Source organism: Camelina sativa, chromosome 19, assembly GCF_030686135.1.
Source record: "Camelina sativa cultivar CO46 ecotype springtype chromosome 19, ASM3068613v1".
NCBI lineage: Eukaryota > Viridiplantae > Streptophyta > Magnoliopsida > Brassicales > Brassicaceae > Camelina > Camelina sativa.
Window position 1 is genome coordinate 18,362,368 of NC_141898.1, and position 15,116 is coordinate 18,377,483.

At 37.7% G+C, this 15,116-nt stretch overlaps 3 protein-coding genes and 1 long non-coding RNA gene across 4 annotated transcripts; 2 read left to right on the plus strand and 2 right to left on the minus strand.

Annotated features, from left to right (window-relative positions):
- Positions 1–424: 424 nt before the first annotated feature.
- On the plus strand, positions 425–965 carry LOC104767982 (B3 domain-containing protein At2g33720-like). The gene is made up of 2 exons (XM_087501219.1): positions 425–674; positions 724–965. The coding sequence occupies exons 1-2, from the start codon at positions 425–427 to the stop codon at positions 963–965; spliced, it is 492 nt and encodes a 163-aa protein (XP_087357345.1).
- Positions 966–3,671: 2,706 nt separating this feature from the next.
- LOC104767981 (uncharacterized) lies at positions 3,672–5,124 on the minus strand. Its single transcript, XM_019240941.2, has 3 exons — positions 4,666–5,124; positions 4,352–4,483; positions 3,672–4,244 (listed from the first exon to the last, which is right to left on the minus strand). The coding sequence occupies exons 1-3, from the start codon at positions 5,113–5,115 to the stop codon at positions 3,672–3,674; spliced, it is 1,155 nt and encodes a 384-aa protein (XP_019096486.1). The 5' UTR covers positions 5,116–5,124.
- Positions 5,125–5,388: 264 nt separating this feature from the next.
- Positions 5,389–7,244, minus strand: LOC109131004 (uncharacterized). The gene is made up of 4 exons (XM_019241265.2): positions 7,099–7,244; positions 6,881–7,017; positions 5,803–5,928; positions 5,389–5,719 (listed from the first exon to the last, which is right to left on the minus strand). Exons 1-4 carry the CDS (start codon positions 7,138–7,140, stop codon positions 5,590–5,592), a joined length of 435 nt encoding a protein of 144 aa, XP_019096810.1. The 5' UTR covers positions 7,141–7,244; the 3' UTR covers positions 5,389–5,589.
- Positions 7,245–9,812: 2,568 nt separating this feature from the next.
- On the plus strand, positions 9,813–10,408 carry LOC147920759 (uncharacterized). The gene is made up of 2 exons (XR_015590540.1): positions 9,813–9,916; positions 10,162–10,408. It is a non-coding gene; the product is annotated as an uncharacterized LOC147920759 (long non-coding RNA).
- The last annotated feature ends 4,708 nt before the right edge of the window (positions 10,409–15,116 follow it).

Genomic DNA, 15,116 nt, shown 5'->3' on the forward strand with positions numbered 1-15,116 from the left:
ATGGGGTTTGCCGTAATTATTAGTATCAAGATTTGTACAAAATCATTAAAAAAAATATACACTTAAATTATATATAATTATTTCAGATAAATAGTTTTAAATTTGATTTTCATCAACATTTTAAACTGTAATGTTAAGGTTATTCTGAAATTAGCTCGCACTTATGAGAAGGGATCTTTAACATAATTTTAAATTATTTCGTTTTGAATATTCGTATATTTTGCATATATTTGAAAATTCTTTGAAATGTATACTAAGCTTCTCAGATTTCATTATAAATTTCAGATCCAGTAACAAAATGATTTAAGTAGAGAGATCACTTAAAAAACTAACTTTAGAAAGAGGCTTCTTTGACTGTGATTTTAAAGCAAGAAAAAAAAAAGAGTTTTGATCCAATGGTCAGGTTTTTTAGTTTTTTTCAATCATGGATAAGGATATGGCTCCCATTTCAGCGTCAAATAAGACTTTGGTCACCCTGGATCTGTTTCCGTATGACAAGCCACATGATGATTCCGAAGATGCGTCAGACAATAAGCAAACCGAAGAAGACATAAACCTGGCGCCACAATGTCTCAACAAATCTAACTCTCTACACCGATCCATGGACCATCAAGAAGGAATTGACCAGAAGCAGTATTGGCTATCTAAACCATCTTTTCCTGAATGGAAGCATCGTGCGTAGCGACATTCTGAGACATCTCCCTACATCTGATCAAAGGGTAGTCGAAGAAGGCCCTGGATTAGCAGTCAACGTGTATGATGAAGACACTGATACTATGCACAAGCTGGTTCTTAAGAAATGGCCCAGGTGTCAAAGCTATATTCTCGGCAGTGCATGGCGTAGGGAATTCGTCGTGAGAAGAGATTTGAAGATAGGCGATGTGGTTGGAATATATTGGGATCCTTATGAGTCGAAGCTTCACTTTTCTGTGCTTTCTCGTTCACCCATACAAGAGTTAATCTGATCAGTTACCCCTTTTATGTATAATGTATTGACAAAGGTGTTTTTATCGTTTTTTTAAATAATAATAATCTGACCATTTACCCCTTTTATGTATCGTTTTTACTTATTATAATTTTTTTGTTTGATATTTGCACTTACAATCACATCATCATAACATTTGTTTATTAATTAATAATATAAATATCAATAAATATTATGATACTTGTTATTTTTTACTATAATTTTTCATAAATTATGTTATACTTATAATACATACAAAAAAATTTATAAAGTTGTCACTGTTCATTATGACTTTTCATTTAATAATTTTTAACTTAAAGTTGAGTCTTTTTGGCATAATATTTTTTAGTATAAGTTTTCATTTTGACAATTGTGTTTTTTTAGCTTGCAATTATATATGTTTGATATTTATGTAGTTTTAGCACTATTAATTATTTTTCTTCTTTTGAGATAATTTTTAATTTTATTCTTAGCATATATTTTCAAACTATGTTATTACTTTCAAATAATTTTATAATATATTATAAAATTCTAAATTTAAAATTTAGTGTAACTTTTTTTGAAATACTTCCTCCGCGATATTGCAAGGATATGAGTCCTAGTAATAATAATAATAATATTAATAATCTACACTAATAAAAAGTAGGAGCTACCAGCTTATAAAGCTGTCCACATACGATTTAAAATAACCAATTAGGATTAGTCACTATATTATTTAACATTTTTGAAAAATACAATAGTTTTCTATATTATTAAGTTTTTTTTTAAAAAAGTGTGACACCCCAGGTTCAGGATTATGCGGAGAGACTTAAAAGAATTGATTTGCCACATATATCACCAAAGTGCACTTATCTTTTCGGTCAAGGGTTCTAAGACAACTCCAGAGTTAAGCGTGCTTAAGGTGGAATAGTTTCAGTAGGGGTGACCTTCCGGGAAGTGATTGTTGGAACTGTGTGAGTGAGAACAAAAGACGGGGAAAAAATCATTTGGTGATTTGTAGGAACGATAAACAAATTTTTAAAACCTCCCAGACATAGCTAGCCGACCGTCGGATGTGGATAAGCTCACGGGATTAGTTAGAGGATGTGAGGCCCATTAAGAAAGAAGGACCAATGGGCCGGGAGTAGACATGGGATCCACAGAGAGGTGGCGGTCGGGGCATTACAAGTGGTATCAGAGCCGAACCCAGACGAATGTAGAAGTAACTCTCGTGTCCCAAAATATGAAATGTTGGGAATTAGAGTGAATTTGGTCTAATTTCTAGTTGGTTTACTAATCTAGTTGAGTTATTAACTAAGCCAAAGGGTGGTTAACTAGTTTTGGTTAAAATAAACCTGGTTTAATCTAATTAAACCAAAAGCCCTATTTTTTCTTTATGAGGATGACTCCTTCTCTTTTGTGTTTGTCGTTGTTGGTCTGTGAGAAAGAGAGTCGATTTGGTGGGAAGGAGAAGAAGGAGATCAACAAAGCTTTTGTTTTATAGAGAAGAAAAGGAAACAAAACTGTTAGGGTTTGGGAGAAGGAGGGTTCGACTGCTGAAATCGTTTCCTAAGCTTCGTTGGACACGTTTTCTCATATGTGAGTTGGGACCATCGAGAGTTGTAACTGAGATCGTGGTCTCTTCTGGTTTCTGGTCGGCAAGAGATTTTGTGGGAAGCTTCGTGACATCTAGGGGAAACGTTCCAGCAAAGGGATTTGATATTTAACGGACGTTGCTAGGCTGTTTCAGACGCAAAGAGAGCCTCTATTCTAGTTGTAGTTATTTTTGTGAATCACTTTGATAAAGTAATACATGTATTTTGCTGTGCATGTTACTGGTATTATGGTTGGTTAATGATGTTTATGTTGTTAGTTTAATTAAATAGTATAGTATGTTTAATTATATATTATTAAAAAACGGGTCGGGTTGTTTCATTGTAGTCGAGTGGGCTCACACCGTCGGGGGTGACGGTCTTGGTGCGCAACGAGAACGTTGTGATCTGTTAGTGGGGGTGAATTGTGACACTCCGGTTTCAAAAATATACGAAGATGGTTAAAAACATTGATTTGGCCACCTATATCATGAAAAAACACAAAAAGATAAATGGTGACGTTAAATTAAATATGAAAAAATAAAATTGGTTTAGGATTCTTTTGATCAGATTTAATTCTTAAACACAATTGATTTTTTAATTCTTTTTAAATTGTATATTTAATATAAAATTATTAACTTAATAGTAATTTAAAGTTTTTGTAATATAATATTTCATAACTATCATTATTGTATATAATTTCATCTAAATGTATCGAATAAAAATTAAAAATAATTCTTTTTAGTCTTCAGACTTCACTTTCACCGGAGTAGAAAGCATAACTATGTCTTCCCAATTCCCATGTTATTTTAGTTTTAGACTTTTAGGGGCATCGATTGTACAAGTTCGTGAAGAGGGCTGGACGAGTGGAATGAGGGAGAGCGTTAGTGTCTTTTTATAGTTTGGTTAAAACTAAACCGATGGGTTATCGCCCGTGGAACCGAACCAAACCAATAACAGAATAACATTTACATTTCCGGTTATAACCGAATAGGAAACGAAAACCCAGAATTGTGGTCGGTTCGGTTCGTCTCAGGGCAACCTCTTCCTCTTAATAGGGACTGAATCACATAAAATAACATAACAATAAATGGATCATACTTTTAATGTTCATGTGAAAGAATGAGAGTGACGAATTAAGGTGAACGCATATGTTTTTGTTGTTTCCTAAGAGCAGTAAAGTGAGCAACAATCTGATCATAGTCCGGAAGCTTAGGATGAACATGCTTAGCTTCCTTTAAACTTATTTCTGCTTCTCCTCCGTTACCCTTTTGATCCGGCAACATTGTAAACACGTTGTACACTATATGGTAACAGTGACCACACTCTCTCCTTTGACGACTTCTCTTTCCCTTGTAGTAGTACCTCCAATACTCCATGTCTTTGGCTATTGGACTGCTTGATGATCTTGCTTTTCTCCTTGACCTCCTTCTCTCTTTTCTTTCTTCGTCAGTCTCTTTGAACCTGAACCCGCTCTGATCTTTTTCCACCACTTCTTCCTCTATGAAATAATCCTCATCACATGCTTTTCTCTGATCCCCTGGTGCTTTACCACCACTATTTTCTTGCTTTTCATTTACATCCCCATCCGTGAGAGTGAACTTATACACTTCTGCCTCGCTATCAGCCTTTTGTGATGCACACTCTGGCTCATAAGAATCCGAACCCATGACTTCTGTCTCTTCTTCTGCCTCCTTGCTTTTTAGTACCTACACACACCAAGAAGTACCAATGTACCATATTACATACTCGCAAGTCGCAACTCCAACAACATTAAGAAGCAAATAAGATTTTATATAGTGATTCAAAGAGTCACCTGTTTGTGAAATTCCGGAGTGTATTGGAGTGCCAAAACTTCTAGACAAAGGCTGTGCTCCGCTGCTATCTCACCCAATAGTTTGGACTTGGAATCATACGATACTGTGGTCATGGAGAGTTTCTCTATAACCTGCATTTGAGTATATTTATGCTCTGTTAGGTTTTTGAGGTCAGAGATGTAGTCTTTCTTGAACCTTAAGCAAGACGAAACAACACTAGAAGTTTCTTGAATCATAACGAGTTTTATACGAGTTGGGTGTTAATTGACACATAAAGAGAAGCGAAGAAGATAAGCGAGAAACATCAATGAACCTGAGGGTTGACACAATTGCCAGGCAGAAGATTAAGAGCCGTATCCACAAAGTGCTGCCCATAACGCGCACCACAAAGAATCCTCAAGGCTCGTAGCTCATGCAAGTCTCCACATCTCGCAGAGGCAAATACAAGTGTTGAGACGGCTTCGTTGATGCCATCAGGAAGGTCTTTACGTCTCCGAATGTAGGAGAGGTTGAGGAGGATTACGTCGGAGAAGTGAAGCAACAAGTGGTAGAGAGACATGAGACTCTCATCAAGGTAGAGCTGTTGAGCCCTATGAAGAGCACGGTCTCGTTCACCAATGCGAAGCAACTGAGCTATGTCGTGTCGATAGTGTGTTGAAATAGCGTATTTCTTGTTCTTGAGCAGCTTTAGACGACATTGAAGCTGTTTCACTACACTCTTACACTTGGATGTCTTTCGCCATCCAAACAAAAAACAAAACATTATTGTATCGTGTTCTGTTCGTTTGTGTCTCAGCCTTCAAAGATAACTTATTGAATTTGCTCATCATAATGAGTTAACAGAGGATATGAGAGTTTGTAGGAGAAAGTGGGGTTCAATCATATGATTGTGGGGGAAGTGGGATCGACGGTTATTTATTTTATTTGTGGCAGATAAAACGTACTTTTTTATTTTGTTTATTAATTTGTAAATTCTGCGTTGGAATTATGAAGCTATTGTTTTAACATTAGTTAGAAATTTAATTTGTATTAATCATTTGTTCGAAATTGAACTTTTATTAAACTTACACTAATTTTAAGTGAGATGATAGTTAACGTAATAAACCTCATTGGCATCATGGAACCACGAAAAAAACAACAAGAGCTCAGTATACGACATTACATTATCTTCCCTAACACATCCAGAGAGACTAAAAGCAAAGACCAGGTAAGAAGAAAAAGAGTAGGTAATTGGTGCTCAGAGTTGGGGTAAAGGAGGGGCCTCGCCAAATTTAAGAATGTAAGCAGCCTGGTGAATTGGTCTCAGCTGCAATATGATCTGAGCATCAAGATACGCCTCGCAGCAGAAGCACCATACCGACAAGTCACTGTGCTTCCACATAGATATCAAATATCAGTTGGCATTAAAATAACTAAGGAAGAAAAAACAAATGTAATGAGAAACATGTACCTATAGCTGAGTGCAAGGCAGTGACCAGTTTGTTGATGATGCATAAGCATATGCCTGTTCACGAAACGGCTGCATAGAACCTCTTTACAACAAAGGCATAACCAGTTCTCTACTGGATTTTGGCACCTTATACACATTAGAAAGTAAGATAATTGAGTTCATACAAGAATGATGTCAAAATCAAATATACTGCCAAAAAATACAACAAAAGCTTTGATACAGTGCTTGAGATTGTTTTCTTAGTATTCAGAATCACTAAACACTCCCTACAAGTGGTACTAAACATCCCTATCTTTTGATATGTTCAGCTTAAACAAAACTCGCAAAGCGAAAAGCCAATTCAGCGAGTCAACGATGGAACGGATTCAAAGTTAACTTATGTTTGAACTGTTAGATAATTGGGTTAATACAACAATGATGTCAAAATCAATATACTGCCAACAAACAATCACAAGAGCTTTGATACAATGATGGAAAGTGTATCCTTAGAAATATTTACAATTACACAAAAGTATCATATTCTATCTTTAACTTCAACAAAAAAAATCACAAAGGGAAATAGCCAAATCATATATTTTTAGACTTTTAAAAACAGAGAGACAAAGATAAAAACTAACTCTAAGTTAAGTTCTGTCATGTGAAACGACCTTAACTCAATGCTCACATATAATTTATCTCGTCCAGGGCTCCAAGCTACAATTCAAAATGCATCAATCTAAAATAATGATGAAAAAATCAACAAATCAATCACAGGCACTCCACAAGCACAAGAGGTACAATGCTTTAGATTGTTTCCTTAAAATTCAGAATTACTAAGCAAAAAATCACAAAGGAGAAGGGCCTTCAACTGCACTAACCCCAATGCACATAGAAGAAACTTGATTCCATGGCCTATATGCAATTAAATGTCAGAACTACTTGTTGAGGGCTTCAATTCAAAAAATACATCAATCTAAAAGATTTGAGAGACTCCAGTAACATAACATCTTTAAGAATCCAAGCATCATCACAATCGCGTAAAGCAGGAACGTGTTGCAGAGAGACCTAACCAAAACATCAAATCAAGCGTCTCCATTACCTTGAACAAGGAGTATCAGGAGTTGGTAAGTGAAGCAAATCGGAAGAAAGAGAGTTCAAGTGATCGCAAGATGTACGAGCTTCGACCCAACCCGACCCGGCTCCGACCATCCAGTCTTGCGTTTCATCTGCAACTACCTGATCAAGAGTCTTGATTAAGAAAACAGTGACAGGGGTGAGAGACTATATCGGAAAAAGAGAGGACGGTTTTGAGGTTACCGGCGGAGAAGAGGAGGAGGACGACGTTGCTTTGTTCGCCATGGATAAAATCGTTGGTGAGAGAACCCTAAACGCACCGTTTAGTTAACAAACAATTTTGACTTTTTTTTTTTTTTTTTTTGACTCGGTTGTTACTTCACGTATTTATACAAGTAGTGGAAATTTTAGGAAATTGGTTAAAGTGTGTAAATAATTTAATAAGACTAGTAATAAATAATACTCTCTCCATTTCAAAATATATGATGTTTTAGTGAAAATACGCATATTAAAAAATAGTTACTTTTAAAAAGTTTAACCAATCATAAACAAGTCGGCTTAATATAAAATATAAATTTAATCTAAAAGTTGCATAGAAAGTTGGAAACATCCTATATTATGAAACAAAAATACTTCTCTAAATATCCTATATTATGAAACAGAGGGAGTAGAGAAAACTAACTAATATGCCATAACAATATTTTTTCTTTCCAAATGTGCCATAATTGTTTGGTTCTTTTCAAATGTGTCATACCCATTTCCAGATCTGGAATTAAATGGTTGGAATTAAACGGTTGTATTACATTTGGAATACACATAATTGGTTCTTTTCAAATGTGTCATACCCTAGCCATAATTGTTTGGTTCTTTTCAAATGTGGCATGAGCGAAGATGGGAAAGTCAAATTCCACAATAACTAAAAAAAAAAAATACCCTAGCCACTAAAACCGTTTTGTCCTCCCCTTCGTCTTCTCCCCTGCTTTCTCTCACGCGGCTCTGTGTGTTTTGCTCTCTTGCTTTTAAAAAAAATCAACAAATATGTCTTCTTCCGTCAACGAGAAAACGCAAATAGATTACCCAACTGTCCCCACCTCAAGGTCAGTGATCTGAAATTATGGAAATTGTAGTGGGCAAAATCGCAGTAGGTTGTTGTCACATTATGGACCAGATTTGGAATGGGAAAAATTGGTTGTTGTCTACTATAATATTGTCTATCTGAAATTATGGAAATTGGAGTGGATGAAATCGCAGTAGGTTGCCGTCAATGTAGAATCTGGAAAATTGTTTGTTGTGGACAACATAGTAACTTAGTAGACTAAACCTTAGTAGACGAAATCGTTGTGTTATTCTTATTGTCTACTATTATATTGTCTATCATGAGTAATGGACACATTCGTTTGTTATATACATAAAGGAACGAATTTCACCGGCTTAGTAATTGTATCCTATCACATACCTTGGTCCACCAATATCACTTCGATTAAATAGTTGTCCATTAAAGGACAATCTACGTATCGTCGTTGTAGACTAGCTCAAATCACTTTTACTATGTTGTCTATTTACTGAATTTATCCAAATGGTGGACAACTAGTCAATATGCATATGTTGTTTTCTTGGTATAGGTGGGTGGACTACTTCCAATATGAATATATTGTGTCCACCACCTCGTAGACTTGTTTCAGTATGAATATGTTGTCCACCACTTGATGAACTTGTTAATATATTGTCCACCATTTTGTTCCTATATATTCATATGTTGTCCACTAATTATCACTCACACGTTTCCGTGAAATGCTTCCGACCAAGCGCCCATCTTTTTCCATGTTCCATAGTCAAAACACATCTTAATTGCAGGGGCAATCTAGTAAAACTGAGTTTGCCATATTTAATGGATATGACATATTTGAAAAGGTTTTACAAATATGGCAGATTTGGAAAGATTTTAAAAAAATATGGCATAAATGGCAAAAATCCCTAAATAATAATTCACGTTTTCAAAACAAAATTTTTGGGAACCAACTAAAATTTTTTTTTCTTATAAATGAACCTAAGGAGTAAATTTAATCCACTCACTTTCAATGACTTTATAAAAGGGTAATGATTTTTAGGATTTTTTTTCTTTTCTTTTGGAAAAGTGAAATTTGTAAAGAATCTCAAGTTCCAACTCCTTTTGTGTATCAACAAAAATTAACTACAGTATTAGAGGGGTATTGAACTTGTGTTTTAAAAGATTTTAGAGTATTTTAAAATCCTTTGTTATTCAACTTAGATTTATATAAAATCTTTTGTTATTCAACTTAGATTTATATAAAATCTTTTGTTATTCAACTTAGATTTATGTAAAATTATTTAAAATAACTTACAATATTTTGTTATTGAATCAATGATTTATAAAACTGAACTAAAATCTATAGATTTTGATTTTGTCTCCGTTGCTTCTTCTGACCCACCACCACTACAATATGGTCGTTTCCACCACGACGAGACTGATGTGAATAATGGTGTTGAGTCTAATTCTGTTTCCAACAACGGTAGCTGCTCGGTGAGTCGGAATATCACAAGGACAAGACAACCAATCTTCCCCTCATTCTCAAGCAGGAGGTGATGATACCAGGTGCAAACAATGACAAGCGTGAGAAAGTTTGCCAAAAGAATGAGAGAAAACATCAACGCCAGAAGGAGAGGATATCAATTTGCCCATATGTTCGCAAGCAATTTACACAAAAGTCCGCAAGTCTTTTAAACATAAAAAAGAAATCTCGGTCCCTAACACAATTTACACATAAATACACTTGTTCCTCTCTTCTTCTCCTTCCTCCTTTTCCTCGCAGCAGTCGCTTCTCATCTCCCAAATACACGAAGGGCTTGTGCTGTTTTCTCTTCTTCGTTGGCCATTCTAATTCTAAGATAACATCTGGTTTGTGCTGTTTTCTCTTCTTCGTTGGCCATTCTAATTCTAAGATAACATCTGGCTTGTTTTCTCTGCAGGGTTTATATTTAGAGCAATTCAGCGATGGGTTTCGGTTCTGTTTATCGCACTCTAACTGAAATATTTCCTCAGGTAACAAAACTGGTCTCTTTATTTGATTTAAGTACAACTTTACCAAGTCCAGCAGTGAGATATTGATCAAAGCATCTATCTGTGTGCTTTTTAATTGCTGTATTTTTGGATATTAGTTTTGATCAAATAGTTTCACTTACTTGACACTGTTTTAGATTTTTGCTGCTTAATCATCTTTATTTTCATGTCTTTCGTGTAGTCTAACCGTAACCATATTGTATATATATATTTTGACTCTACTGCAGATTGATGCACGAATTTTGAGGGCTGTTGCAATAGAGCACCCCAAGCAACGCAAAGTATATCAATTTGCCCATATGTTCAATACTAAAAAAGTAAACATTTTGTCCTTTCTGTGAATTATTTTAGAGAATACTACATAAGAGAGCCTGTGTTTATTTTACAGAGTAAAACGATGTCGAGATCACACTTTTTTTTTTTGTTCCAAAATATTCTAAAATCACCTAAGTTTAATAACAAAATCTTACAGAATCTCATTCATTTTCTTGTATTTTAAATATAAAAACTTTAAAAACTAATCAAATCTCCTAAAAACTCAATCAAATCTTTCAAAATTCTAAAATATTAAAATCCTACAAAATCCTACCAAATCCAAATTCAATACCCCCTCTTATTCTATTCATGTCTCACCTATGGTAAAAAAGCTGATGAAGCTGGTGCTTTAAAACATCACAAATACTCCATATATATGTGGTGTAGTAGTTTAAAACCTCATGAAGGTAATTTTTGTTCATGTCTCATGGTTTAAGCTCAAGGTAAGTTTTAAAATGATGAAGAAGGATTGTGATTATTTTTTTTTTGTAAAACTGTGAATTTTCATTTAAGAAACTCAATTGTACTGATTACAATAGCGATGTGAGACTCTGTGATAGCTTTTGCCACAAAAAAATTAAAAGACAAAAGGTATCCGAAAAACAGACCAACTAGAAGGGACTCTCGTAGTCTCAGTAAGCATATTTAAGCCAGTCTTCCATTAGCCGTTTGAAATTTTTCCGGTGGCTCTTTGCAAGAATGGCGTCTCTTATCTGTCGATCCAAAAACCTGAATAGAATGTGCGGTGGTGTTGCCTGGTTATTGTGAAGGCGCACATTTCTCTCAGTCCAAATGGAGTATATAGTTGCTTGCGCCACCAATCTTCGCAGTGTCTGGGAGGAGGTCGCATCCGACATATCCAACCAACCCGTAAACGCATCCCAGGTGTGGAAAACAAAAGGATTGTATCCCAGCCTCTTAGTATTTTGCAACCACAAAACTTCACTTAACTCACAATGGAGAAAAAGATGCTCTCGATTTTCAGACTGTAGCCCGCATATGCAACATTTGTCCTCAACCTGCATTCCCCAGTTTGCCAGCCTGGATCTTGTGGGTAGTCGATTTAGGTGAGTGATCCATAGCATGAAAGCGTGTCTTGGGATAGCCCCTTTGTACCACACCTGTTTTGCCCAAAGTGGTGATGCTTGACGGTGCCTGACAGCCTCCCAGGTTCTCTTAGTACTGAAATGGTCCAAGAGGTCATCATCAATTTTCCAAAGAAATCTATCCGGTTCATTACACAGAGTGGGCGCTGTTTGTGTCGTGAGGTGGATATGCAAGAGTTCCGCTTGTGGAGATCTAGCAGGTCTGAGATGCCATCCATCATTTAAGCAGGCTTGAGAAACCGTGTGCGAGATTGGTATACCTGTCTGAGAAGGACCCGTATGACCCAGAAACTGAATCAAAGGACCAAACGGAGACCACCAGTCAGTCCAAAAGGAGATCTTTTCACCATTTCCCAGTTCGCAGCGAAGAAACCTGTTAGCAAGGGGTCTCAAATGCAAAAGAGATTTCCATGTCCAAGACGTTTGCTTCTTTTCATCAATGAGCCAGAAAACACCATCTTTGATTTTGTTATTCCGGATCCAGTCTGCCCAAAGAGAATCCGAAGCATTGAACAGCCTCCAGATTAATTTTAAGCAGAGTGTTTTGTTCCATTTGGCAATGCATCTGAAGCCTAAACCGCCTTCATCCTTAGGCATACATAACGCCTTCCATGCAACCTTGGTGTTCGGCTTTTTGTTGATATCACCACACCATAAAAACCGTGAACACAAACTCTCAATACTTCTTATGCACCCTTGTGGTAGAATGAACGCTGAAGCCCAGAAATTGACAGTTCCATAAATTACAGAGGCAATCAATTCTCTGCGTCCTGCATAAGAAAGTGCTCGAGCCGACCAGCTTGTAAATCTGGAGGTTAGGTTATCCAGCAAGGGCCTGTAATCACATAACCTCAACCTCCTATGCATCAGTGGCAGACCTAAATACCGAATGGGGAGTGAACCAAGTCTGAAGCCAAGAGTGTTAAACTCCGAGGCTTCATCTTGGTTCACTCCTGCAAGAAAAAGGTCTGTCTTCTCCTTATTCATCGCCAAACCAGAGATGGCTTCAAAGTCTTGTAAAACTTTGTTGATGTTTTGCAGAGATCCCTCTTGACCATCAAAAAATATCATTATATCATCTGCAAAGGCAAGATGGGTTACCTGCGGGTTTGAAGCCGAGGGGTGATGCCCGATGGTGTTATTGTTGTAACCATTGTTGAGCATCTGTGTGAAGACTTCCATCGCGAGAGTGAAGAGGTAAGGGGAGATAGCATCCCCTTGCCTTAGGCCCCTCGCACCCTTGAAGAAACCACAAGATTCACCATTTACTGATATGGAAAAAGTAGGCGTTGTGTTGCATTCAGTAATGAGTTTGACAAAATGTGGTGGGAAGTTGAGAGCCTTGAGCGTGTTGAGGATGAATTCCCACTGCACTGAATCAAAGGCTTTCTTCAGGTCAACTTTTAGCATACCCCTGGCTGTGATGCTCTTGAGATTGTAGCCTTGTACCAATTCCGTTGCTAACAGAACGTTTTCAATAAGCAGCCTTCCGGGGATAAACGCTGACTGCGTGTTTGCAATAAGATCCGGTAAGATAGCCTTGAGGCGGTTTGCAAGAAGCTTGGAGGCAACTTTGTACACGGTGTTACAACATGCAATAGGTCGGAATTCAGACATTCTTGAAGCGTTTGGTGTCTTTGGAATGAGAGTCAGAACGGTTGAGTTCCATTGCTTCAAGATTTGACCCGAGTGATAGAACTCCAAGACAACATCGATCATGTCCTGCCCTACCGTGTTCCAATGTGCTGTGAAGAACTCTGCACAATAACCGTCAGGCCCTGGTGCTTTATTCGTTGGCAACGAGAAGAACGCCTCTTTTATTTCCGCAGGGGTGAAGGGGCTAAACAAGACTTGAATAGCGGATTCTGGGCATCGATGCGGAACTATAACAGCTAAATCTTCAATGGAGGGAGCATGAAATTGATTGTTGACACCAAGGAGATTTTGAAAATATCCCACTGCTAGTTTCTGCACTCCTTCCTTTGTATCAATAATCTGATCATTTTCATTAATAAGGAACAAAATCTGGTTCACACTCTGCCTGGACATCATCGCCCTATGGAAAAACTTTGTGCAATTGTCACCTTCTTCAAGCCAGCAAATACGGGATTTCTGCCTGAGGAAAGCTTCCTCTGCAGTTGCTAGAGTACTCCACTTCATATGAGCCTCTCTCTCTAAGAGCGAAGATTGAGGAGTAGGAGAGGTGAGAAGCTGATGCTGGCACCTTCGTAGTTCCTCAAAAGCTTCAGAGACTCTCTGCTCCAAATGCGAGTAGTTGTCCTTACTGAAGTCCTTTATCACTCTCTTCAACGCCTTGAGTTTTTTAGAAACCTTTAGCATCTTTGAACAATCAAGATTTAAGGCAGACCACCAAACATTTATCAAAGGGGCAAAGTCAGGATTCTTATTTAAGAAGGACATGAACTTGAACGGTTGCCTTATCTTTGGCTTGGTTTTCTCCAGAAACAAATAGCAAGGACTGTGGTCCGAGAAACCAGGCTCACCGAAGACTGCGAGTGACTTGGGAAACTTTTGCATCCATTCATCATTTACTAGCAGTCTATCCAACTTTTTAGCAATGGGATCACTAGCCTGATTATTGGCCCAAGTGAATGTATTTCCGCAGTAAAGCAAATCAAAGAGTTTTGACTGATAAGGCACTGATTCAGATCTCTCATCCCCCTTGACTGCGTGGTTGAGGTAGGCTTTGAATGTTCTTGAGGGGTCAGAACTTGGTTGAAATCTCCCACCAGTACCCAGGGCTTACTTGACACCACAGACGACACAGACATAGACTGGATCTCCAACCATAACCCTCTCCTTGCCTCACAACTAACAGAAGAGGCATGGACTATAGAAACTATAATTTCTGAGCGAACAAAAGGAAGCTTTACCAAGCAGGTGATCATCTGAAGTGATTTTGAGAGGACCGAGACCTTAGCACTTGGATGCCAGACGACCCATATTTTCCCTATCTCCGAGAATTCATAGTTATGAGAAAAATTCCAGCCTAGAAGGACGCGCGATACTATATGCTGCGCCTTGTCAGGACTGACGTGAGTCTCTACAATCCCACCAAAAAGAGGCTTATACGCCTTTATCCACTTCCTAAAACATCTCCGCTTTACTGGATCATTAAATCTTCTAACATTACGACAAAAAATATCCATCAGACGGATATAAAATTAGAGGATTTGAGGGCCTCTAACCCTTGCTTTCCCATCTTTCTTCTTTAGCAGTCTTTTGGAGATAACCCGCAGAAAACGATCTGACTCTGCTTCTGCGTTATCATCTTCTCCAGACAAGCTATCTGACTCTAAGGTATCTCCCGGCACCTTAACTGTATCCCTTGACGGAGACAGATGCGCAAAGAGATTTTTGGTGAGGTCGACACACAATTGACCCTCATCTAACTCCACCGTGTGAGGAGTGTTCCTGATAATGGGGTGATGACTTGGTTCTCCAACCTCTTTACACCCTGGTTTGCTCTGTTTTGAAGATCGAACTGGTTTCCATATCGCCTCTTTCTGAGTTGAGGTGCCATTTGGTATCGGGGCCTTTCCTCCTACTATGGGAAGTTGACTGAGAATGGGAGCTTTGTCAGGTCTTTTCTTTGAACCCGTTCGCGGACAGGATTCAGAGACGTGTTTCACCGAACCACATTCTTGACATTTTGGTGGATTATTTGTGCATCGAGCCACCGTATGCCCAATCTTCTTGCAATGGCTACATAGGGAAGGAAGCCACGGGCTGGTAACACG